Here is a 24449-nt window from a genome sequence, read left to right on the forward strand (position 1 = left end):
CCAGAAGCCACAGGAGCACTTCCATCAGGTGAAACCCTGAGTGCTGGGCCAGAAGCCTAGGTGGGGGAGCCACATCCTGGGCGCCCCACCCCTGTGCTCTCCCACGGGGCTCAGACCCACGCATTTTCTGTGTGCTTCGGTGTTTCAACATCGATTTTGCAATAAGAAAACATTTCCCTCCTGCCTCCTGGTGAAAAGGAGCCGCAGTACCTTCCCCACCTGCAGTCCGTGGGACCTCCTCCCCACCTGCGGTCCGTGGGACCTCCCCCTGGAGCCTGGGGTCTCCTGTGCCTTCCCTCCACCTGCTCAGCCGTGCACGTCCCCGGTGCCTGTTTGCTAGTGACCGGATGTGAGTTTCAGTCCAGCTCTGAAGCTTAGTAGCTGTGTGGCCAGGAGTGGGGCCTATGCGCTCCTGTGTGCTGAGGGCTGTGGGGTGCCCTCCCATGTTCTGAGGGCTATGGGCTGCCCTCCTGTGTTCTGAGGGGCTGCAGGAGCCTCCCGGTCCCTCCCGGAGGTGAGCATCTCCTGTGGAACAGACTGGAGAGTGGCTGCTCCTGGGACAAGCTGGTGACCCCCAGGCTAGCAGGTCAGGAGAGGCCTTGGGGGACAAGCGACATCACTGCTGAGGCTTGAATGAAGAGCAGTGAGCCAGGTTAGGGGATGCAGGGGGAGAGGATGGAGGAGTCTGGGGGAGGGGGAGAGCTTGGGGTCTGGGGTGGGCAGGCCTGGGCTTGAATTCCCGCTGTGGCCACAGGGCCCGGGGAGAGTTTCTGTTGCCCTCTGGGCTTCAGCTTAGCTCCCGGGGAAAGTGGTAGTTGTCGCCTTGCAGCGGGGAGGGAGGACCAAGGCCAGTAACTCACTGGCACACTTGGCAAAGTGCGGGGCACGCTGGCAGAGCCGGCCCAGCGGAGAGGAGTGTTCCTCATGGGGTCAGTGCAGGGAACACCAGTCTGTGGACTCTCCCAGTCCTCACCCAGTACCTCCGGGCTAGTCTCCTAGGTCACAGCATCTTGTCTCTTCACCCTCTGGTTCCCAGTCTCCTTGGCCCTGCACTTGGAGCCTCAGCCAGGCTGCTTCCTAACTGGTTTCCAGGCCCCTTAGTGGTCAGAGAGCTGCCACATCTCCTAGGACTTGGCTTCCAGAAGTCTGATGCCCTGAACATGCCGTGTGTTCCTAGCTTTGCTGGAGCCCCCATCTCACATGTCTGTACAACACTGAGGCTCGGTGACAGTGCTGCCTCTTCATGAAGGCTTCTTGGATTGCCCACATCCGTCCTTGGAGCTCCAATTTTGTGGTCTCTCATGGCTCTCTTATAATCATCTGTGCTCTTGTCTACAGACCCCACCACAGCACGCAAGCACTGGGCCATGTGTGTTTTCATCCTGGATTCTAGAACCCAACACAGTACTCAGTATAGTACCCATCATAGAACTTAGCATAGTACCCACCATAGCACTCAGCACAGTACTCAGGAGAGTGCCCATCATAGTACTCAGCATAGCACTCAGCACAGTACTCAGCATTAGTACTCAGGGGAGTGCCCATCTGGCCTTGACTGTACAGAGGGAAAGCCCTCACTCCCTACATTCTGCCTGCTTTCCTGATCTGCTTCTCTTCTCACTGAGCTTTCCCCTCCACCCAGCCCCACCTGACTGTTGCCCTCACCTGGCTCCTTTGAGTCAGAATTGCTTTGCAGGTTGCAGTTCTGTGACCCCTTCCCAGTTGCTCGAGTCTCTTGCCAAGCTCTCCTGGACTTCGTCTTGCTGGGGACAGGCTGTAGAAGAACCCCACACCAGCCAAAGAGCAGAATCACAGGGCAGAGAGGGAGGTGGAACCTGCTTCTCAAAAGCTGTTTGTCAGCTCAGCCCCAGCCTCTGGTCCCCTGGCCCCAGGCCCGCAGCAGACATTCCTCTGGCTGATATTCTGGTTTGGAGGCAGAGGTTTCTGCGGCAGGCCAGGTGGGGCTTGTGAGCTGCTGGCCTTTGTGACCAGCTCCTCTCTCTGGCGGGAGGCAACAGGCAAACCCCCCTGCAAAGGGCAGTGAATCTTGAGGTCTCCCACGTCCACCTCACCCAGCGTGTACCTCCCTGGCCAGGAATCGGAGCACAAAGGTCCAGAGGCCTGGAGCAGATCACGCGGTCAGGACACTGGACTTTGGGACTCTTGACCTCACGGGGCCTTTTCAGGCTCGGCTGGTTCGTCCTGCGCATGGCAGAGACTGAACTTCGCTTCTTCCCCAAGCTGCTGGCTCTCTCCATTCATAGAGCTGGATCCTGAGCTGCCCCCTGACATAGAGGGGGCCCCATGAAGTGCTGCAGAGAATGGTTCTGCAAAGCCAAAGTGTCTGCGGGTCCCAGCACCCCTGCTGGTAAAACTGGAGTCACGGTGGTGCCCATTTTGCCGGCTTTGGAGTGGACGTGTGGTCTCCTCCACAGCTCTGGGTGTCAGAAGCATCAGATTCCTTTTTTTTTTTTTAATTTATTTTTGGCTGTGCTGGGTCTTCATTGCTGTGCGTGGTCTTTCTCTAGATGCGGTGAGCACTTCACTGCAGTGCTTGGTCTTCTCATTGTGGTGGATTCTCTTGTCGAAGAGTGCGGGTCTAGAGTGTGCAGAACTCAGTAGTTGCGGTCCATGGGCTCAGTTGCCCCCCAGCACAGAAACGTCAGATTCTTAATTATTATTATTATTATTTCTAATCAAAATAGATCTCACTGGATCACAAGAAATTCATCCTCCGCCACCCGGTGGGACCCCTGCTCCCGAGTGGTGTGAAATGTTCTCTGCAGGGGTTGGGTGATGATCTTACTTAGTCCAGAACATCCCATGGTGGCCCTGGATCCTCAGTAGCCACCCGTCACTATGGTGTCTTTGTCTTCCCCTTTGCTGTTTGCTGCTAAGCAGGACTTGGGGGTCCCTATTGGGGGTTTGCTGCCCCCATTACCTTCTGGAGTCCTGCAAATCCTGCTGCTCAGCCTGGCCCCTAAACCCCAAACATAAGCTCTTTCCCTCTCTTGAGGAATCTCCCTGTTCTTCACTCTGCAGATCACAACCCCACCCCATTCAGAGCACACAGACACAGCCCTTGGGAAGAGCTTGTTTAATCTCATGCTTTGCTAATACATGTAGGCAGGGAAGCCCTCTACACTCTCATCATTGTCATCATCATCATCGTTAACCATTCTCATGTGACAGTCGTTCAGTCATATCTGACTCTTGGCGACCCCATGGACTATACAGTCCATGGAATTCTAGGCCAGAATACAGGAGTGGGTAGCCTTTCTCTTCTCCAGCAGATCTTCCCAACCCAGGGATTGATCTGGGGTCTCCTGCATCGCAGGCAGATTCTTTACCAACTGAGTTTATCAGGGAAGTCTCATATGAGGTAACAAAAAGGATTTGGATCATTGCCCCTTTGCACATGTTGGGGGAGGGTCTTCATAATTCAGTCATCAGTTGTGTCTGACTTGTTGCGATCCTGTGGACTGCAGCATGCCAGGCTTCCCTGTCCTCCACCATCTCCTGGAGCTTGCTTAAACTCATGTCCATCGAGTCGGTGATGCCATCCAGCCATCTCATCCTCTGTCGTCCCCTTCTGCTCCTGCCTTCAATCTTTCCCAGCATCAGTGTCTTTTCTAACGAGTCAGATCTTCGCATCAGGTGGCCAAAGGACTGGAGCTTCAGCTTCAGCATCAGCCCTTCCAGTGAACGTTCAGGGTTGATTTCCTTTAGGATGGACTGGTTTGATCTCTTTGCAGTCCGAGGGACTCTCAAGAGTCTTCTCATAATTGCTCAATGGTCCATAAAGTATACTCACATATCAATGATCTAATTAATAGTATTTTTAAAGAGTACTTTTATAACCCTACGAAGTGGACAAAGCAGGGATTGTCATCACCATCTCAGAGTGATTGAGTGACCTGCCTGGGGTCACACAGTAATCAGTGAGGCAGCATCGCAGGGCGGGAGGCGCTCCCCAGCCCCACCCACAGACAGGGCTCAGACGGGCCAGCCCGCTGGGACATCAGTCTGAGAAATCCGACCGCCGGCCTCAGGGAGACAGGCTGGGGAACAGCCGGAGCTTTAGGCAAAAGCTGTGCTGTCAGCAAATACAATCAAAAGGTAGGTAAAAGGTAGTAGTAACAGTGAACAACTGTGGAGGGATGGAAGGTCCAACGTGGCCAGGCCATGTGCTAATGGCTCTCCCGTCATGCAGGTGACCATAACCCTGGGTAGCGTAACCACTGTCTTCCCCCATTTCACAGCCCTGGAGAGTTTATGTCCCAGAGGTCACACAGGTAGCCGTAGAATTGGAGTCCAGTTGTATTTTGACTACAGAGACCAGGCTTTAATTGCCGAAAAGCTGGAATAATAAGAGTTAGTAATGACAGTAGCTGATGCTGATCAGAGTTGTACTATTGGCTAGATGTTGTGTGTCAGCCTTAGTCCTCCAAAAAAGCCAAGGCCAAGATGACATTAAATGTGCAAGAAGTTTAAGAGGGAATCATCTTGAGAGAAAATGAAATGGGATCCTGGGAGGCTGGGAGGGACCAGGTCAGTCCAATGCAGGTCTGACCCCGAGTCCAGAAGGTCAGGAGCTTCTTAGGTTGCCCTTCGAGTCTAAGGGAGTTTGGTAAGGCCGGGGGGCATCCTGAACCCATCCGAGGAGCCCAGGGTCCCCTAGGCACAGGCCTGCCCTCACATTCCTATTTGTGGTCACTGGTGGCAGCAGCTGAGGGGTTGAGGCCTTGGTACCAGCTATAAAGTCAGAGATAATTCTGGAGTCTCAGCAGGGGGCCCCAGCCAAGCCTGCTCCAGGCAGTAGACCTGAGAGGCAGATTCTCACAGCCCCGAGCCCTGGGACATGCACTTTGGGTGCATTTTCTCAGTGAAGTCTGAAAAAAAAAGAAAAAATTTCTGAGAGCTCAGTACAACTATACTCCCACTTTACAGACAAGAAAACCAAGTTCAGGGAGACAGTGACACTTGTCTGGATTTACACAGCTGGAAACAGGCCAGCCTTGGAAGGGAGAGAACTCCTATCATCGGACAGCTCTGGCTGGTTCTGTACTAATTAATCTTCACGGCTCGCTCCCACCCCAGGCCCCTCATCAGGCTGCCCGAGGTCGCGGGAGAAGGGGCAGGGGCTGTGATTCAAACCCCAGCTCTTCTGGTCTCCACGTCTTGCCTCTTTCCACGTCATGCCACTGTCTTCCCAAGGCTCTGCCTGTTGTCATATTGTCTAACTACTGGCTTCGTGTCCACGGCAGAAAATATGCCAGCTGGAGCCAGAGGGCCGCGTGAAGGTGGATGTGGTGCTGCAGGCCGCTGAAGCCCTTCTGGCATGCTGCCATGAGGACCAGAAGACCGAGATCCTGGCTCAGCTGAGAGACATCAAGTCCCAGTGGGAGGAGACGGTCACCTACATGACCCACTGTCACAGGTAGGGCGGCCGGGGACCCTGCCAGGCCTTTCTCTGCAGGCCTGCTGCCAACCTGCTATGCCCACCACGTGGGCCTGGGGCCCCCGCCCGAGCAACAACTCTCAGGTCCAGGGATAGCTGGGAACAGGATGCTCTCTTGAGATGTCAGCCAGTCTGCCTGCCTCTTTCTAATTACAGTTGAGCTTATGATGATAATAGGCAGTGGGAGGCCATCGTGTTTTGCCCACAGTTAGTTCTCAGGAGGCTTGCCTTGTATGCACCCTCCAGCAGAAGGGGCCAAATGGCCCTGGGGGGGAAGAAGCCCTGTTGCCTTGTTAGCGCTTTATTTCCAGATTTTCTCTTTGTACCAGGGAGCCTGGTGGGAGTGGGGGCTTAAACTGACTCGAGACTGCTTTTTGCTTTGCTGGGTACTTGCTGTGTGGTCTCGGGAAAGTTACTTGACCTCTCTGAGCCTCACGTGTCTCATCTGGACAATGGATATCATTAAGTGTTTCTTAAAGAAAGTCATTAGGAGGATGGCGGGAGAAAAAATGTCGAGAGCCAGGCACAGCCCTCGCACAGAGGAGGTCTTTGATGGGCAGAAGCTACCAGCATCCTTTCCATCTTAATAAAATCAGAATGAGTGGACTGGCAGGACTTTCATGCTTTCTGCTTTTCAAGCTCTTTCATTGGGATTCCAGACAAAGTGGCTGGATGCTGGCTGCACCAATAGGCCTTCTCCATGTTACAGATGGGAAACTGAGGCGGGTGCGGAGGTAGGGTGAGGCAGAGTTCGTGACATGCCTGGGAGCCACACACAGGCCCCCAGCCCTCTGTCCCCACTGAGCAGTGAGGACCCCACAGATTCTATTTCCTCTGCAAATGATGATATATATACACGCCCCATGGCAGCCTTCTTGGGACAGCTAGTGGGCACCCATGTAGTAAGAGACAGAGTGGCTGTGTGCGGGGTCCCAGCACCAGAGAGGAGTGACTGGAGGCGCTGTGCGTCACTAATGGGATTTTCAGGCTAGGATTTGGGGTTCTGGTGGCCAAGGGCATCAGCAGGCTGCGGGTTCTCAGCACGGGTCTGCGATCTGAGCTACCCCGATGGTCAGCCCCATGGGGCTTGCTTCCCAGACAGGAGGGTCTTGTCTAGTAGGACTGGGGTGAGGCCTGAGAGGGTGTCCTTGTGCCCGTTACCCACAAGCCCCTTGTACCGGGGAGGGGGCAGTGGTAGGACTCCCCGCCCTGAGCCAGGTGGGGGATGCTCACCGTGCACGTAGCTTCCGCTTCCGCTTCCACCCGCAGCCGGATCGAGTGGGTGTGGCTGCACTGGAGCGAGTACCTTCGGGCCAGGGATGAGTTCTACCGCTGGTTCCAGAAGATGACAGTGACGCTCGCGCCCCCCGTGGAGCTGCAGCCCGGCCTGAAGGAGAAGCAGTGGCAGCTGGACCACGCCCAGGTGCTGCTGCGCAACGTGGATCACCAGGCGGTGCTCCTGGACCGGCTGCTGGAGGAGGCGGCCTCCCTGTTCAACAGGATCGGGGATCCCAGCGTGGACGAAGACGCCCAGCAGCGGATGAAGGCTGAGTATGACGCAGTGAAGGCCAAAGCCCAGGTGGGTGAGGGTGGTGGGCTGTCTTCACTCATCCATCCGTTTATCCCATCTACCCATCCAGCCACTCATTTGTTCTCTAAACATCTATCCATCCACCTATTCACCATCTACTATCAACCCACCGCCTCCCATCCACCCATCTCCCTACCCTCCTATCCATGTCTATCCGCTCACCACCTATCTCCCCACTGAACTACCAAAGCTCCCAGTCACGGTCTACCCACTCATGGCTGCATCCACTTACCTGCCCAACCTTCCATCTACCTACCCTCTTTTTTATCTATCAGTTTACAAACTCATCCATCTACCTCCCCACCAACCTAACCAGATCTCCTGTTCCTCTATACAACCACTTAATCACTCACCCATCCATCTACTCATTCACCTGCTCATCAGCCCACCCTTGTACTCTTCACTCACCATTTCTCCACCAGCCACTGTCCACCCTTCACCCACGTACCTCCTGTCTACTTGTCACCTGTCTCTTCATCCACTCACTCAAGCAGTTTGTAGCTACCTACCCATCAACCTTCCACCTACCCATCCACCCAGCCCTCCACCATCCATCCGCCCACTGACACATTGCCGTCCAGACAGCCAGTGATGCTCCTGCTTAACACACATGTGGGTTCTTAGTATGTGGGTGTTGACGGACTGTTGTACCGTGAGCTTCACTTCCGCCTGACTCTCCTCTCCTCTTCCTCTCTCCCTCCTCTTGTACTTTAGTCCTTCTTTGCTCTCTTGTCCTTCTCACAATCCTTCTGTTCACTCTTTGTCCCTATCTCTCATCTCATTCTTTTTTTAAAAAAATTATTCATTTTAATTGGAGGCTAATTACTTTACAGTATTGTGGTGGTTTTTGCCGTACGTTGAGATGAATCAACCATGGGTGTACATGTGTCCCCCATCCTGAACCCCCCTCCCACCTCCCTCCCCATCCCATCCCTCTGGGTTGTCCCAGTACACCGGCTTTGAGTGCCTTGTTTCATGCATCAAACTTGGACTGGTCTCACCTCGTTCTTGCCTTGGTTTAAATCGTCCATTGAGTTATCATGTTCAATTTTGTTTCAAGAAATTCTGTTTGGTTTTGTATTATGTCTGTTCTTTTGTTCATTCTCCTTTTTCCTTTAAACTTTGCACTCCACCCAGATAAGGATGCTATCCATAGTCATTCTAAGCATGTGTATTTTACAGTCATCAGACTGCTCAGGTAGCTGAAGTTCCAAGCCCGATGGTGCTGTCCATTGGGTCTCCCAGCATGGTGGATTGTTTCCATGAGGGCTTCGTAATTCTGAGCTGTGAGCTTATCCAGTTTGAACCCTATCTGCAGAGCCCTGTGGCTGGGCCTGGTCCTCAGAGAACTTGTGTTTGCTCCAGCCAGGGTGCTGTGGGAATTTACCTTCAGGATTTCTGTTTTCCTGTCACTAAATTGTCTTGGGGGTTCCTAAATCAAGTGGGTTCTCTGCACTTGAAGCCCCAGCCAAAATGGTGCAGAGGCTTTTGGCTGCATACTCTGAAAGGTGAATGTTTCTTCATTTGTTTTCTTAGACAGAGCCCAGGCTGAAAGACATGTGCTTCTTTCCTGGATTGTGCTGGTGGGAAGGTTTTTCTCTAGTTCACCCTTTGACAGAGGGGGAGCCCCTTGAGGGTTCTGCCTTTGTGCAGTGGTCTCCACCCCCCGGGACCCAGAGTCTTCCTTCTTCCCGCAACCTGAGCAACCAAGGAGATGTTAAGCACACGTGTGAGTTTAGTAACCTGTTTTCTGTAGCATCATCTGTTGCATCTGGTCCACGGGAAATCACTTACCTTCACGTGTGTGGTGTGTATGTGTGTGTGGTTCTGCATTTAAAACATGCCTGTTACATTTTATCCAGCATTTCTGGCTAGCTGTGGTAGAAGGGTATTCAGGCTTCTAGTCTCCCGTGTTGCTGGAGCTGGAAGTCTCCTGGGTCCTTCCAAGTTATGGGAGATGATTCTATAATAAACCCAGATCTGGGAAACTGCAAGCAGAAATAGGATTCTGGCCCCTGAATGCTTGGGGAGGGACCTGGGTTCCAGCCAGGCTCTGCTGCTTCCCAGCTGTGTGGCCCCAGGGCCGCTCACCCTGAATGCGTGTGCACCTGAGCTCTTTGAAGACTGGAGAACATTTTCCCAGCATAAAGGATGAGGTCTGCTCTCAGTAGCTATGATAATAAATAGCCACAACAATGGAGTCTGCCACACAGCAGGTGCTGGGAGCCATTCTCTTGATGAATGAGAACCCCGCTACTGCAGCTTGGAGGCTTGGAGGACAGGCAGGTGGGTGGAGCTTGTCTCTAGGAAATGTTACCAGTTGGCCCTCCATCACTGCATCCAAGTGACTGGAGCCGGCTTAGCAGCAATCCTCTCTCCAGGTCTGCCCCGTGGGCCCAAGCAGGGGCGATGCCTCCCGGCTGTGACTTTACAGGAAATAGGTTCTTGTGTCAATCAACAGAGAGCTACTCCTGCAGGAAGCGGAAAATGGCTTTGTGTGTGTGTGTGTGTGTGTGTGTGTGTGTGTGTGTACACGTGTGTGGAAGGGACATACTTGGGGCACCCATGAGCACCAGTTCTGAAAAATGATCACCTCAGAGGTTCTCATCGTCCCTCCAGGGGACTCTCTTAACTTAAAAAAATAATCCACAGATAAACAGCAAGGTCCTACTGTATAACACAGGGAACTATATTCAATATCCTGTGATAAACTGTATGGGAAAGAACATGAAAAAGAATGTATATACCTGTATAACTGAATCACTTTGTTGTAGAGCAGAAGTGAACACAAAATCGTAAATCAACCCTACTTTGATAAAAATTTAAAAAAGAATAATTTAAGGGTCGGATACCACTGGCCCCTTAGAAAGAACTGTAAGTCCTGGCGACTTCCTATGTGGGCTCCTCCTTTGATGGAGCCCCAGGTCCTGGATGAGCCGCTGCACCTGTGCCCATCAGAGGAAAGTGGAGGGGGGCAGCTGGAACTCTTGTGGGTCAGGCTTAGAAAGAGGAAGCAAAAAATAAAACAAAACAAAACAAAAAAAAAGAGAAAGCGGAAGCAGTGGTATGCGGGAGGTTTCGAATTCCTGGATGAGGGAGCAGGTTTTTTCCCAAGGGTTTCCCCGGAGGCCAAGCCCAGCTAGCAGCCTCCTGGGCTAGGAGTGTGGGGACTCTGCCTTGTAAGAATGGGGTTGGGGTGGGGCAGGGGGAGCTGGCGTCCTGGCTGAAGCCGTTGGAATTGCCAGATGAGCTAGTGAATTCTGACCTTGATGTGGAAACTGGGGGGTGAGGGTGGGGGTTGCAGGATGATTGGACCCTGTGAAAGAAAGCAGTTCAGTTTGGACTTTTGGGCTGTTGGCTGAAGCTCACAGATGCTTGATTTTCACTTTCTGGATGTTAGAAGTTTGGGAACTCTGTTGTAACTCATGGAAGCCCAGGTAGCTCTTGGAAGGAGGCTGGGATGGGGGTAGCGAGCGTGGAGCTGTTTCTTGTCTGTCCCAGAGCTGGCTGCAGAAGGTTGAAAGGTGCTGGGTGGGGAGGAGCCAGTGTCGGCCCCTACAGAGCCTCTGAGGTTATATTCAAGCTGTCGTGTGAATGTGCACTTTGCTGGAGAGAACAGCCATAGTTTCCACTGGATTCTAGATGGTGCCGTGACCTTCAGAAGACAGAAGCTACGGAGAGGGGCAAACTTTTGCAACACCCTTAGCAAGCTTCCTCATTAGTAAAATAGGGAGTAGCCTTCCCACATCCCCTGATATCAGCCTCCCAGGCCTACCCCATACTGGGCCTTCCCGCCCCAGACAAAAGGAGACCGCTCTGGCTCCATCCGATGCAGGGTGGGGGACATTGCATGTCCAGAAGCCCTGAGGTTCTTGGTGACCTGAATGCCTCCTAGTCACCTGCTCTCTGTACATTTGATGAAGGCCTTGCCTTGTGTTAAAGGCAGATGAGAAAGCCACCCTGAGGAGGCAACTGAAATCCTTCTACTCCAGCGACGAGAGCCTTGCAGGGTTTCCTAGAGGTCCAGGCCTATTCTCAGTGTGGGCAGGGTCCCTGGGATATTGTCTTAGCTTGCTCAGGTCAGACAGAACAGAACAGCTTAGACAGGGCAGCTTTAAAAGCAGGAATTTCTTTCTCACAGTTCTGGAGACTGGAAGGTGAAACTCACGATGTCAGCAGATTTGGTTCCCACTGAGGAGTCTCTTCTTGACTTGCAGACATCTGCCTTCTCGCTTTGTCCTCACACAGTGGCAGGGAGGTGTTTGCAAACCCTCTGATATCTGTTTTTACAGAGGCACTAATCCTATTGTGAGGGCCTCACCCTCACGACCTCCTATGATCCTGATTAGTTCCCAAAGGCCCCACCTCCAGATATCATCACTTTGAGAGTTAGGATTTCAACAGGTGAATTTGGGGAAGTTGCATCTCAGTCGATAGGAAATACTATATGTATTACTTTTATTTATTTATTTACTTCTGGCCACCCTGGGTCTTCATTCCTGCTCATGGGCTTTATCTAGTTGCGTGGGCATCTCTGGTTGCCAAGCGTGGGCTCTAGGGCACATGGGCTTCAGTAGTTGTGGCACATGGGCTTAATTACCCTGCTGCATGTCTGGAATCTTCCCAGACCAGTGATCAAACCCGTGTCCCCTGCTTTGGCAGACAGATTCTTCACCACTGGACCACCAGGGAAGTCCTAATGTTTGTATTAACATCTCAGCTTTCACTAAGGAGAGTTCTTTCCATCATTTCTTCTGCTAGTTAACAGGCCACTATCTTTGCCTCTAAGAATCCAATTTTGGCTTCTGATATGTTAATTAGCCAGGCCTCTGGTTTCAGTAGGGACAGGACCACAGAAGCATGGTAGGGGCCACTTTGGACTGGGGCCTTTGAGACCACCCTGTGGCGTGGGGCAGATTCTTGACCAGGACAAAGGGCTGAACCTGGGGATGAGCAATGGCACAGTCAGTTGAAAGCAACTGAAAGCCGGGAACAGACAGAGCAGGCTGGTTGCCTGTGGGCGGGGCCTGCTTGTTTACTTCGCCCGGTGGTTTTCAATCCAGGGATTCTGTTTTCGGAGAGCCAGGCAAATAGTAGCATCCGCCTCCTCCCTGCCTCCCGGGGCAGGGGCCCTGTTTGTTTGGCATCTCGGCCAGGAATCAGGGCCCTTCCTGCAGCTTTCTGCAGAGGCATGATTCCATGCTGCCCTTGTTAATTGGTTGGGTTTTGACATTCCTGGCGACTCTGCCCACACAGATGGGTTAATTGTTGGGTCTAATGAGAGGGAGTGGAGCACTCTCTCATTTGTCAGGCACATTCCTCCGACGTGGCCTGGCTGGCCGTGGCTGAATTGTGTCCTGTGATCTCGTTCTGCCTGGCACAGAAAGCGGTTGGATGCCTGCCCTACTCGGCCGTGTTCCTTGCTGAGCGCCTGCTCACCATCACAGAGGCTTTTGTTTACTCTGGATTTCCCCGAGCGCCAGCACCTCATCCTTCACACATGCAGAGCCGCCAGTGGCACTTTTCTTGAAGAGTTGGCTTTGGTACAACATTTATCACCATCAGCATCAACCAGGGGCCCAGCCTTTATTCTCTGCTTAGTATTCTTGACCCACTTTGTTTTACAAATGAATCTTCCCTTGGAGGGAGGAAGCTGGGAAGGATGCTGGTGGATGCAAATAACCCTGGGAGGAGGAGGAGCCAGCAAGGGCAATGTGAAAGATCCTGTCACTGTGCCTCGGTCCACTTTCAGAATTCAAGCGGCCCCATGTTTCCCATCTGCCAAGCGCTAATGTTGAAGTTCTGAGCCTCACTCCCATAAGTAAGAGAATTCTCAGCTCTTTACTGAAAGACTTGATCCTGTGCCTTGATTTCCCCATTCCCGAAATGGGGATATTATTTCTCACTTGTTATGGTAGTTGCGAAGATTTAAATGGGGCTTCCCAGGTGGCACTAGTGGTAAGGAACTCGCCTGCCAACATAGGAGATGCAAGACGGGTTCCATCCCTGAGTCAGGAAGACACCCTGGAGGAGGAAATGGCTACCTACTCCAGCATTCTTGCTGGAAAAAATTCCATGGGCAGAGGAGCCTGATGGGCTACAGTCCATGGGGATGCAAAGAGTCGTGCATAGCTGAGAACACACACAGCCATGCTTAAATAGCTAGAGACTATCTTAATAAAACATATTTTTTTAAAAAGTTTAAATGAATCAGTGTTTCTAGACTTGGTGAGGAGCTTCTCCATGGGAAGAGAAGGCAACAGATAGCCAGGGAGGTTATTCAAATCCACGTGTCTATCTACCCTTCCCAGTTGAGAATTGTTGACTTAGCACCGTGGAAGGTCAGGACCTTCCTGAACACGGCCTGGCCCTGTGGCTGAGAGCTGAGGTCAGCAAACTCTGGCACGTGGACTCAAGCCAGCCTAACGCCTGGCGTTTTTATGACCTGTGAACCAAAAAGGGTTTTTATATTTTTCAGTGATTGGGGGAAAAGTAAAACAGAATATTTCATGACATTGTGAAAATGGTAGGAAGTTCAAACTTTAGCGTTCATGATTCGCTTGACTGGCATACAGCCCTTCTTTATGTGTTTGCCTGTGGCTGCTTATGTCCTGCAAAGTAACTAGCACATAAGTGGTTGAGAAGTTGCAACAGAAACCATGTGGCCGGCTAACCCCAGGGTATCTACCCTCTGCCAGAAAGAAAGAGTCTGCCACCTTCTGGGCCTGAGCAGTGATTCTGGAGTCTGAAACGTGCAGTAGTGATCATGTACACAGAGTTCCCCGGGCAGCTCTGGTGCCTTGGTAAGTGCGTGGATGGTAGTGATATGTAGTTGTTCAGTGTCTCAGTCGTGTCTGACTCTTTGCGACCCCATGGACTGCAGCACGCCAGGCTTCCCTGTCCTTCACCACCTCCAGGAGTTTGCTCAAACTCATGTCCATTGAATTGGTGATGCCATCCCACCATTTCATCTGCTGTCACCCCCTCCTCTTCCTGCTCTCGATCATTCCTAGCATCAGGGTCTTTTCCGATGAGTCGGCTCTTCACATATAGTTGTTGCCACAGCCCCATTCCAAGGACATGGCAGGAAAAAGAGCCAACTGTGTGGTTGCAGACCCAGCGTTGACATGCTGTGGTCTGCAAAGCCAAGAGTGTCTTGGCTGGTAGCTAATAAGGCAGAGAGGAGTGTCTGGCATCTTTGTGTTCAGCGAAAGGGTTGAGGGTGAGTTGCATCACATGCTCCCCCCCCCCCCCCCCACACACACACAGAGTCAGGCCTGGGAGGCCAGCGACAGCCTGGGCTGGGGACCCTTGTGACTCTCTCCTCCCCTCCCACAGGACAGAGTGGACCTGCTGGAGCAGGTGACCCAGGAGCATGAGTGTTTCCAGGCGAGCGTGGACGAATTCCAGCTTTGGCTGAAGGCGGTGGTGGAGCGGGTGCACGGCTGCATGGGGCGCAAGTGCCGGCTGAGCACCCAGGACCGTCTCTCGGCGCTGCAGGTGACCCCCAGCGAGGCTCCGCCGGAGGAGGGAAGGGTGCTCAGGGCTGGTGGGTCTCTGTTAGGGTTTATTTACTAGGATGGGGCCAGGGCAGCCCCCGACAGCAAAGCATTATCTGACCTCACTGGTCAGTATGTGAACATAAGGAACCCTGGTGTAGGCATGGAACCTGCAGTGGGGAGAAGCTGGGTCCACTCTGGCCTGCCTGACTTCCATGACCTCAAATGTGCTCTGACTTCCACTGTAAAGTGAGTGGGGAAATTCTCTTCAATAATGCCAGGACCACTTTATAATTTTTGCCACAGTTCCACAGCATCTGCATCATTTGTTTGGTTTTCTCCAGGCAAGAATACTGGAGTGGGTTGCCATTTCCTACTCCAGGGGATCTTCCCAACCTAGTCATCAAACCCACGTCTCTTGCATCTCCTGCAATGGCAGGCAGGTTCTTTACCACTCTGCCACCTGGGAAGCACGTACCAAGGCATATTTGTCAGTAAAAGGGAATAAAGTGCTGATATACATGACAACGTAGAAGAATCTAAAAACATACTGAGTGAAAGAAGCCAGTGTCAAAAATTAACTTATTCTATGATTTCAAATAGGTGAAGTTCTAGAATCTTCTGGGATGTTAGACATCCTCTGTATTTTGATAACAATGTGGACTTCACGAGCATGTGTATTTTTCAAAACTCTATGAACAGTAACACTCAAGAGCCGCATAGATTTCCTCAACTTACAGTGTGGCTGCATTTGGGTGAGTCCATCATTAATTGAAAATATTGTTAACTGAAAATACATTTAATATACCTAACTTACGAAGCATCATAGCTTAGCCCAGCCTACCTTAAGTGTGCTTAGAACACTTCCATTCACCCAAAACCTTCTAACATGAAGCCTGTGTTATGATGGAGTGTTGAATATCTCAAGTAATTTATTGAATACTACAGTGAAAGTGAAAAATAGATTGGTTTACATTCATTGCCACTGCCCAGCATCATGAGAGAGCATCGTGCTACTTATCACTAGCCTGGAAAGGATCAAAATTCAAAGTGAGATTTCTGCTGAATGCATATTACTCTCATGCCATCGTAAAGTCAAAAAATTGTTAAGTCGAACCATTTTAAGTCAGAGACTGCCTGTATTTTACTCCATGTAAATTACACATCAATAAAAAATGAAAAAAAGATTTTGAAGGTATTTCAAGTAAACCAGACTTAAAAGTGTTTATTTAGGAAGTTTTATAAAAATGTTTATATTTTTAAAGTTAAAAGTTGATGAACATTTATTTTAAATGAAAGGTTACATCATTGTTATGAATGAAATACCAGTTCTCATTCATAATTAGTAGATAACTATATAAATATATGTAATGATGCCAGATGGGGTCGTTAGGTTCTATTTAGGTCTGTACTTTTGCCAGCTGAAGGCTCCAAGCCTGAGGCTGCCTCTGTCTTTGTTAAAAATGAAGATTAGGGACTTCACTGCAGGTCCATTGGTTAAAGACTCCACACTCCCAATGCAGGAGGCATGGGTTCCATCTCTGGTCGGTGAACGAAGATCCTGCATGCTGCATGATGCAGTCAAAAATAAAGAAATACGTAAAAATTTAAAATAAAATAGGAAGGTTAACAGATGTCAGAGAGTGTTGAAAATAGAGATGTACCCAACAGAGACTTTCCCTTTGACTTAATCAAATAGCTTATAAATGACATGGGAAGGGAATTGCATCCTTAATGTTATAAAGGCAGACAGTCCACCCTTGGAAAGGTGCCCAGGCTCCAGCCCAGCAATAGGAATTAGCACTTGGCATGATGTTCTCAGGGGCCTTGGGAAACGCAGCAAATGTTTTCCTTTTCCCCTCATGTTTTTTTCCCCATCCTCTCCCCGCTTTAGGGCATTGCCAATGATTTTCCTAAGGGTGAGGAGTCCTTGGAAAGGCTGGAGGAGCAGGCCGTGGGGGTCATCCAGAACACCTCTCCTCTGGGTGCGGAGAAGATCACCAGAGACCTAGAAGAGATGCGGGACGTTCTGGCGAAGCTGCGTGGGCTCTGGGAGGAGGAGGAGGGCAGGTTGCGGGACCTGGTGAAGTCCAAGGGAGCCTGCGAGCGGCAGAGGGGGCAGCTGGAGACCAAGCTGGCAGAGTTCAAGAAGGACCTTCAGAGACTGGCCGAGGAGGGCCTGGGGACCACGGCCAAGGCAGCGACCGAGGATGAGCTGGTGGCCCGCTGGAGACTCAACTCGGTAAGCAGAGTTTGGTGACGCCACAGGACGATCCAGGTGCTGTGTGTGCCTCAAGGCATCTCCACTTGGAGCTCCTCCATGTAGTGGAAAGATCATGCTAAGTCTCAAGCACACTTGTTCTGGTTTTATTGATTTTGGATCATCTAAGTTCCCTGAGTATAGTAGAAAAATTGAGTGCTTGTACCCATTTTCCAGATGAGGAAACTGAGGCCTAGAGATATTTTTTTCCCCCTCACCATCCCCAAGATGACATGGTAAATTGGTGGGTAAATATGTGTGTTGGCTCCAAGTTTGCCATTTCTGTGCCTGATAGTAGGATGTGGGGGGACACTTTCTGAGCACAGAGCAGGGACTGTGACATCAGAGGGAAGGCTCTCAGTGTAGGGAAGATGAGCTGCAGACACAGCAGGAGCTCTGAAGAGGCCAAGCAGACGACGCCTGTCCTGGAGGGTGGAGTGGGTTCCAGCCCAGACACGACATCCAGTCGGAGCGCCCTGCCCCTGTGCACACCCACCCTCGTGCACACTCACGAGAGGTTTGGCTTGAGGACAGAGAAATTTCTCAAATAAGGATTGACACCACTCCTTTCTTTCCTCACTACATCAACAGGCTAGCTCGTCAGTTCCATTAGGAGAAATACCTAAAAGAAAAGCCCTCAGGCCTTACCTCCACTCCATACTGTTCTGTTTTTTTCTCTTCCTTCTAATGTTGCTAATATGTAGACATATATGTGTGTAGATAGAAGCAATGTACACACACACTTTAGCATCACTCAGCCTTGCAGGAGACCCGATTCACCTCAAGGGTCAACTTGGTACCATGGTGGGAATTGCATCCTCTGTGGGATTGTCCTCCTTGTCACAGGGCAGGGGTGGGGTGGCGCAGCGGTGAAGGGCGAGGACTTGTGGATCAGACTGCCCGGGTTTAAATCTTGGCTTCTCTCCTTGCCAACTCGCTGACTTTGGGAAAAATTGCTTTAATCTTGGTTAAACGTGACGTGGACGTGATGATAACAGGACCTGCCTCCCACATTCCTCATGAATGTGTGAAGACAAAGAGTGCTCAGAACAGCAGAGAATCGGCACTCAGGGAGTGTACGGCTTTTACTAGGAGCTCTAGGTGAAGGACAAGGTCAAAAGGTGCAAACTCGGCAGGTTGGGGGGAGAGTAAGTTCTGGAAAGCCCCAGCAACACTCCCCTGTCCTGACCGTCACCTGCCTGTGCAAGCCGCTCAGTCGTGTCTGACTGCGACCTCATGGACTATATAGCCCGCTAGGCTCCTCTGTCCATGGGATTCTCCAGGCCAGAATACTGGAGTAGGCAGCTGTTCCCTTCTCCAGAGGATCTTCCCAACCCGGGCAATGCAGGGGGATTCTTTACCAGCTGAGCTACCAGGGGAGCCCTGTGCCCGGCTATGATTCAGGAGGCCTTTCCCGAAGCAGGAGGCTGAATACATTCCTACAGGCGCTGTCTGCCCCTCCTGATTCAGGTGTCAGTTATGACCAAGATATGACTAACTGGAAATCAGTGAAAGGGAATTTCAGAACTTAGGAGAGGACTTTTCTTAGGAGAGGACTTTTCTTCGTAAGCTAGCCCTTATGTAGCAAGAAGCACTCCTGCTCTGTAGTCAGTGCCTGACAATGGTGGCGGCTCCCTGTTACCATGGCAGCCGGGAAGTGGGTTCTCAGGCCAGCCGGTGTCCTGCCAGAGCCCGTTCGCTTTCCACTTCCCCACCCTGCCTCCTGCTGAGTGTGGACCCTGCAAGAGTCAAGGTCAAGGTGATACTCATCACTTCCTGGGACTTCCTGGGACTTCCTGGGACTCCCACTTCCTGGGACAGCAGGAAAAGGCTGCATCTAAACGCGATCGGGGCTTCCCAGGTGGTGCTAGTGGTAAAGAACCTGTCTGCCAGTGCTGGAGAGACACAGAGATTCGGGTTCAATCCCTGGATCAGGAAGATCCCCTGGAGGAGGACATGGCAACCCACTCCAGTATTCTTGCCTGGAGAATCCCATGGACAGGGGAGCCTGGCAGGCTGCAGTCCATAGCGTCGCAGAGTCAGACACGACTAAAGCACCTTAGCATGCATGCACTCAAATGGTTGAGTGGCGTGGTTCGGAGTTGCTGGGTGGAAATATCCTGTTGACTTGCCGACAACAATAACTGCATCCGCAAATCACCTTTAAAAAAAAATTTATTTGTAGTTGTGGCATGCGGGATCTTCAGTCTTCGTTGTGGCATGCAGGATCTTTTTCTATTTTAATTTCAGCATGTGGGATCTAGTTCCCTGACCAGGGGTTGAACCCAGGCTCCCCTTCATTGGGAGCGTGGAGTCTTAGCCACTGGACCTCCAGGGAAGTCTCACAAAGCTTCTTTAGATCACTTTTTCCTTTAGATAAGGTGGGAAGTGTCAGAGGGGTCAGCTCCAACATCAGGTCCACCGTTTCCCAGCTCCGCAACTGTGAGAAAACGCTTAGCCAGAGATTCCTTGTGTATAAAATGGAGACGCAGAGAACTGCCCTCCAGGATCATGGCGAGGCTTGAGTGAAGGGGACCCCAGAGCCCTGAGCACATTGTCCGGGTTCCCTAGATGTTAGATATCTGTGTGATTCGGTGCCAGTCCATGGCCACATGGTGAGGTAGGTGATGATAAAGAGAAAGACCCGCTCATCAAGAGTCAGCGTTATTTGGGGTCACAGAGCGGGAGCTGGGGGCGCAGGGGCCGAGCTCTCGGGGCCCCCGTCACCGCCCTTGGGGACTGTGTTCCCCAGGCTGGCCCGCCCGCCCGGCCCACATTCAGCCCCCTGCTGTCTCAGAACCTCACCCACCCCCTCGGTGTCATCTGTTGCTGCAGGCGACCCGGGCCGCCCTGGCCGCCGAGGAGCCGCAGGTGGACTGGCTGCAAGCCCAGCTGAAGGAGCTCCTCGTCTTCCCCCAGGACCCACAGCCACTCTCGGACAGCGTGGTCGCGGCCATCCAGGAATACCAGAGGTACCGGTCGGGCCGAGGGCGGGCCTGGACCGCACGCTCAGGGGCCTCTGCCCGTCTGACACCAGCTGCAGTGGGCTTGTGCCTTCTAGCTGCCTGATAACCAGTAATTCTTGCTCCTCTCAATGACTGGCTGTTTTAGGGTCTCCCCGGGCTCAGGTGCTGACCCCTTTCTGTAATATTTTGCATTCTGTGTTCCAGAAAGAGACCTGAACTTTACTTTTCCCTGTGCTAAGTGGCCTTTTCACTCATTTCCATTCAGTCTCCCTATGCAACTTTGCACCAGAGACGGGTCTCCTATGTAATGGTCCAAGGGGAGGGCTTTCCACTAGGCCAGCATCGTGCCCCCACCTGCTGGCGGTGCTGATGGAAGCACCTGGACCCGACTTCAGACCAGCTTCTACCTCCCCTCAGCCCATGGGCTTGGGCACAGTCGGGGCTCAAGCCTCTTAGCTCAGCAAAGACCAGCGGATCAAATATCCACCCTGTGTGGCACTGGGCACAGTTTGAATTTGGAATCGGTGCCTGTTTTTACTACGTGAGGCTCAGAGGGGTTTGGAACACAGCCCAACCATCCCCATTTCTGTGCTGTTTTAGTTGCTTAGTCATGTCTGACTCTTTGCGACCCTGTGGACTGTAGCCCGCCAGCCTCCTCTGTCCGTGGGGTTTCCCAGGCAGGAATACTGAAGTAGGTTGCCACTTCCTTCTGAAGGGATCTTCCCCACCCAGGGACGAACTTGAAACTCCTGCATTGGCAGGTGGGTTTTTTTTTTTTTACCACTGAGCCACCTGAGAAGCACCCCTGTCTCTGTAGCATCCTCATCCCCCTGTCCGATGCAGGAGGTTCCTCGAGAAGGAACTCAGGGAGCTCCTGCCTTGCTGGGTGTCTCTCCCCCCACAGTGTTAACCGGCCACCCTTCTGTACATCCAGAGCTGGGACCTCGTTGCCCCCAGGGTGCTAGTGGGCAGGGGGGCAGGGTGGCTGAGGTCTCCCTCTCCTTCGCTGCTCTTGTTGAGGGGGCAGGTGCTGGTTATCTATGACTGGGTGCTAGACATTCTATATATACTTATGTATATACATACGGGCTTTCCAGGTGGTGCTAGTGGGAAAGAATCCACCTGCAATGCAGGAGATACACGTTCGATCCCTGGGTCAGAAAGATCCCCTGGAGGAGGGTTCTGCAACCCACTTCAGTTTTCTTGCCTGGAGAATCCCATGGACAGAGGAGCCTGGCAAGGTACAGTCCATAGGGTTGCAAAGAGTCAGACACAACTGAAGCAACTTAGCGTGCATGGCACGTGTAGTTGATTTGTAGTATTTTGTTAGTTTCCAGGGGTACAGCTAAGTGATTCAGTTACACATATATATCTATCCTTTTTCAGATTGTTCTCGTTGCAGACTATTACAAGTTATTGAATATAGTTCCCTGTGCTACACAATGGGCATTATATTTGAAAAATTATCTGTAGGAATTATTTGGGCCTGGTGTAACGGCATCTTACTCAAGAAGGGATTTTGTTTGCTTTTGTGAGGTGTTGGGGGCAGGCAGTCTGAGTCTGAGGCTTCCACATATCCTTTTCGAGGCTTGTGTCTTTCCCTGGTCTGGAAGCTGGGCTGCAAGTCTTTTGAAGGCCTGGCTTACCTCCAGTGCACTTTTATCTGGAACGCCTGGGCCTCAGGGTCCCCTGGACACCCCGGCAGTCTATGGAATAGGAAGGTGCTATGTACACGGGTGCTCTGGGGGCCCGGGGGGAGGCCTCGCCCCTGGACTGACCCACTTTCTCCTCTCTCGGTGCCCCCTCCTCTGTGCTCACAGAATGAAGGCCAAGAGCAGCAGACTGCGCAACGCCGCAGCCACGGAGCTATGGCAGCGTTTCCAGCGGCACCTCCAGGACCTGCAGCTGTGGAGGGAGCTGGCCCAGAGACTCCTGGATGTCACCGCCAGCCTGCCAGACCCGCCCTCCATCCACACCTTCCTGCCGCAGATTGAGGTAAGCCTGGTTCTGTCGGGAGGGATGGTGGGTGCCCCTGGGGGAGACCGCCGGCCAAGCGTGGCATTTCGGCCACCCCCGCAGGGAAGGACGTATCTCTTAGGCCTCCGGGTATCTGGGTAGAGCTCCTTGTAGCAGTCCGGTGAGTCCCAGGAGCACACTTGTAATTATCAGGGACAAAAGTCACCCTGAGTTCTTGGAGAGAAGGCGAAGCCTGGTCCTGGTGTGGCCCCAGGGCTCTGCCGTGACCTGCCCACGCCCGTCCTCTTCCTGACCCTGCTGCAGACAGTGCTCCGCTGGAAGTCTGAGGATGCCAGTTCGCTACCTTTACTGTGTACCAGTTGGGATGCAAGTGACAAGTGGCAGAAAACCGGACAGTGTTGAGTGAAAGCACAGAGACTTTCTGCTGGTCCCAGAGCTGACTTGATAGCTCAGTGGTATCTCTCAGAACCCAGGCTCTTTCCAGCTCTAAACTGCATCTGCCTTCATGGTCCCAGGGTGGCTGCCAGCATTGCTGGCGTGCATCCTCAGTGGTGTATTGGGCTCATGATATTTGGCTGTATGTCCTGATATTTTCAGTTGACACATCTGAGCTTTTTCTCAGCATCCTTTAAAATGGTTCAATAGCATGGCTCAATAAATCACTTTAAATGGATGCAGAATATTCCATTTGGGGGCATGCCCTTATTTATTTATTTATTTTTTTAAGTAGCCACAATTAGATTGTTGAGGTTGTTTATAATTTTCGTTGTCATAGTGAATGTACATTTATGTATGTACACTGATTTTTATTTCTGTTGCTACCATTCTCCTTATTTTACTGATGAGGGATCTGGGCCAGGGAGAAGTGAGAGAATGTGTTCAAGGTCTGGCTGCTCAAGAGAATCAGAGCTGGGGCCAGAATGGTGGGTCATAGAGTCTTGGCTAATGTTCTCAGCCCTGTGTTCACTTTGGCTTCTGCAAACAGCTTTGCAAAACAAGCAGAACGATTCTTATCATTTGACTGTTGAGGAGCCACTTGCTTGAGGTTAATGCAAGCATAAGTGACAGGGCTGGCTTTGACCCAGGCCTGTCTAACCCTCCCTGCTGTGTCAGGATATTTCCTCCTGTCCTTCCCACTGGGGCAGAAAGCAAACTGGGACCTTCTTGAGGCAGGAGAGAGGTCCTGTCATTCTAGAGTGTGACCCAGGACTCCCCTGGCAGGACTTTCACTGAGCAGTGGGTTGGAACACGTGGGGCCAGGACTTTGGCTTATTCACCTTTGGAGTTTGTTTGCTGGTTGGGAATGTGTCTTGCATCACTCCCACCGGCCCGACTGGGCAGAAGGGATTTCACAGGTCAGGGTTCAAGCTGCCAGCCCTCTCTTTTTTGGCCACACCATGCGGCATGTGGGATCCTAGTTCCCCAGCCAGGAATTGAACCCATACCCTCATCACTGGGAGTGTAGAGTCTCAATCACTGGACTGCTAGGGTTATTTCTAGCAGTCCCTCTCTTTTCTCGACTCAGCTTCTGCCATCTAGCCTCAGAGTGGCTTATGGATTGAAAGTGAAAGTGTTAGTCACTCCATCGTGTCTGACTCTTTGCCACCCCATGGACTATAGCCCTCCCAGCTCCTCTGTCCATGGAATTCTCTGGGCAAGAATACTGGAGTGGGTAGCCATTCCCTTGTCCAGGGGATCTTCCTGATTCAGGGATGGAACCCAGGTCTCCTGCCTTGCAGGTATATTCTTTTCCAGCTGAGCCACCAGGGAAGCCCTGTGGATCAGCAGAGCTCCGGCCAAAAGCTGGGCATGGCTGGTGTGTTAGTTCCCTGGGGCTGCTGTTACAAAGCACCAAATAAAAACAACAACAGAACTCCATTCTCTTAAAGTTCTGGAAGCTGGAAGTCCAAAGTTGACGTGTCAAGAGGCTCTTGCTGTCTCCAGTGGTTCTAGGGGAGACTCCTCCCTTGCCTCTTCTAGCTTCTGATGTTCCCTGCCAGTTGCTGACCTTCATTGCCTTGTAGGTCCACCACTCTGATCTCTGCCTCTGTCATCATGTGGCCATCCTCCTCCTAAAGATCTCCACAACCTCTTCCCTCTGTGCATGCATCTGGGTCTAAGTCTTCCCTTTCTGTAAGGGCACCAATCAATGACATCATTTTAACTCGATTGCCTCTGTAAAGCCCCTCTCTCCAAAGAAGAGAATACCTTGCAAAGAATACCTTGCATTCTAAGGCAGTGGAGTTGAGACTTGACCATACCCCCCCCCCCCCCCCCCCGGCCTCGCCCACCACCATTTCTTTTTTGAAGGTCACAATTCAACCCAGAACAGCTGGTTAAATAATAATGGCTGAGAAGATCTATCTTTTCTTGTGCGTTCAGTGAGGGTCCTGCACTGTGTTCAATGCTTTTTAGGCATTTAAGCCTCGTGACAGCCCCACGAGCTGGGATGTGCCTTTTGGTCATTTACCAATGAGGAAACTGAGGCTTGGGGATTACCCAGGTTCTCCCGGTCAGCGGTGGTGGTTTTGTCACTAAGTCGTGTCCGACTCTTGGGACCCCAGGGACTGTAGCCCACCAGGCTCTGTCCATGGGGTTTCCTAGGCCAGGAATACTGGCATGGGTGGCCATTTCTTCCTCCACTCCAGTCATTGTGTGATCCAGACTGAGGATTGCAGCTCTCCAGCCTGAATTT

General features: G+C 51.8%; 1 protein-coding gene across 6 annotated transcripts in view; it reads left to right on the forward strand.

Annotated features, from left to right (window-relative positions):
- The window catches only part of SYNE3 (spectrin repeat containing nuclear envelope family member 3), a 108687-nt gene that overhangs the window by 44598 nt on the left and 39640 nt on the right, over positions 1-24449 (forward strand). For all 6 annotated transcript variants that reach the window (XM_070477884.1, XM_020899137.2, XM_070477885.1 and 3 more), the window contains exons 3-8: positions 5268-5440; positions 6731-7040; positions 14391-14552; positions 16446-16793; positions 19647-19783; positions 21598-21772. In XM_070477884.1, coding sequence (XP_070333985.1) covers positions 5268-5440; positions 6731-7040; positions 14391-14552; positions 16446-16793; positions 19647-19783; positions 21598-21772 — 1305 coding nt within the window. The remainder of the gene's footprint in view (positions 1-5267; positions 5441-6730; positions 7041-14390; positions 14553-16445; positions 16794-19646; positions 19784-21597; positions 21773-24449) is intronic.

The sequence above is a fragment of the Odocoileus virginianus genome, chromosome 16 (assembly GCF_023699985.2).
Source record: "Odocoileus virginianus isolate 20LAN1187 ecotype Illinois chromosome 16, Ovbor_1.2, whole genome shotgun sequence".
Taxonomy (NCBI): domain Eukaryota; kingdom Metazoa; phylum Chordata; class Mammalia; order Artiodactyla; family Cervidae; genus Odocoileus; species Odocoileus virginianus.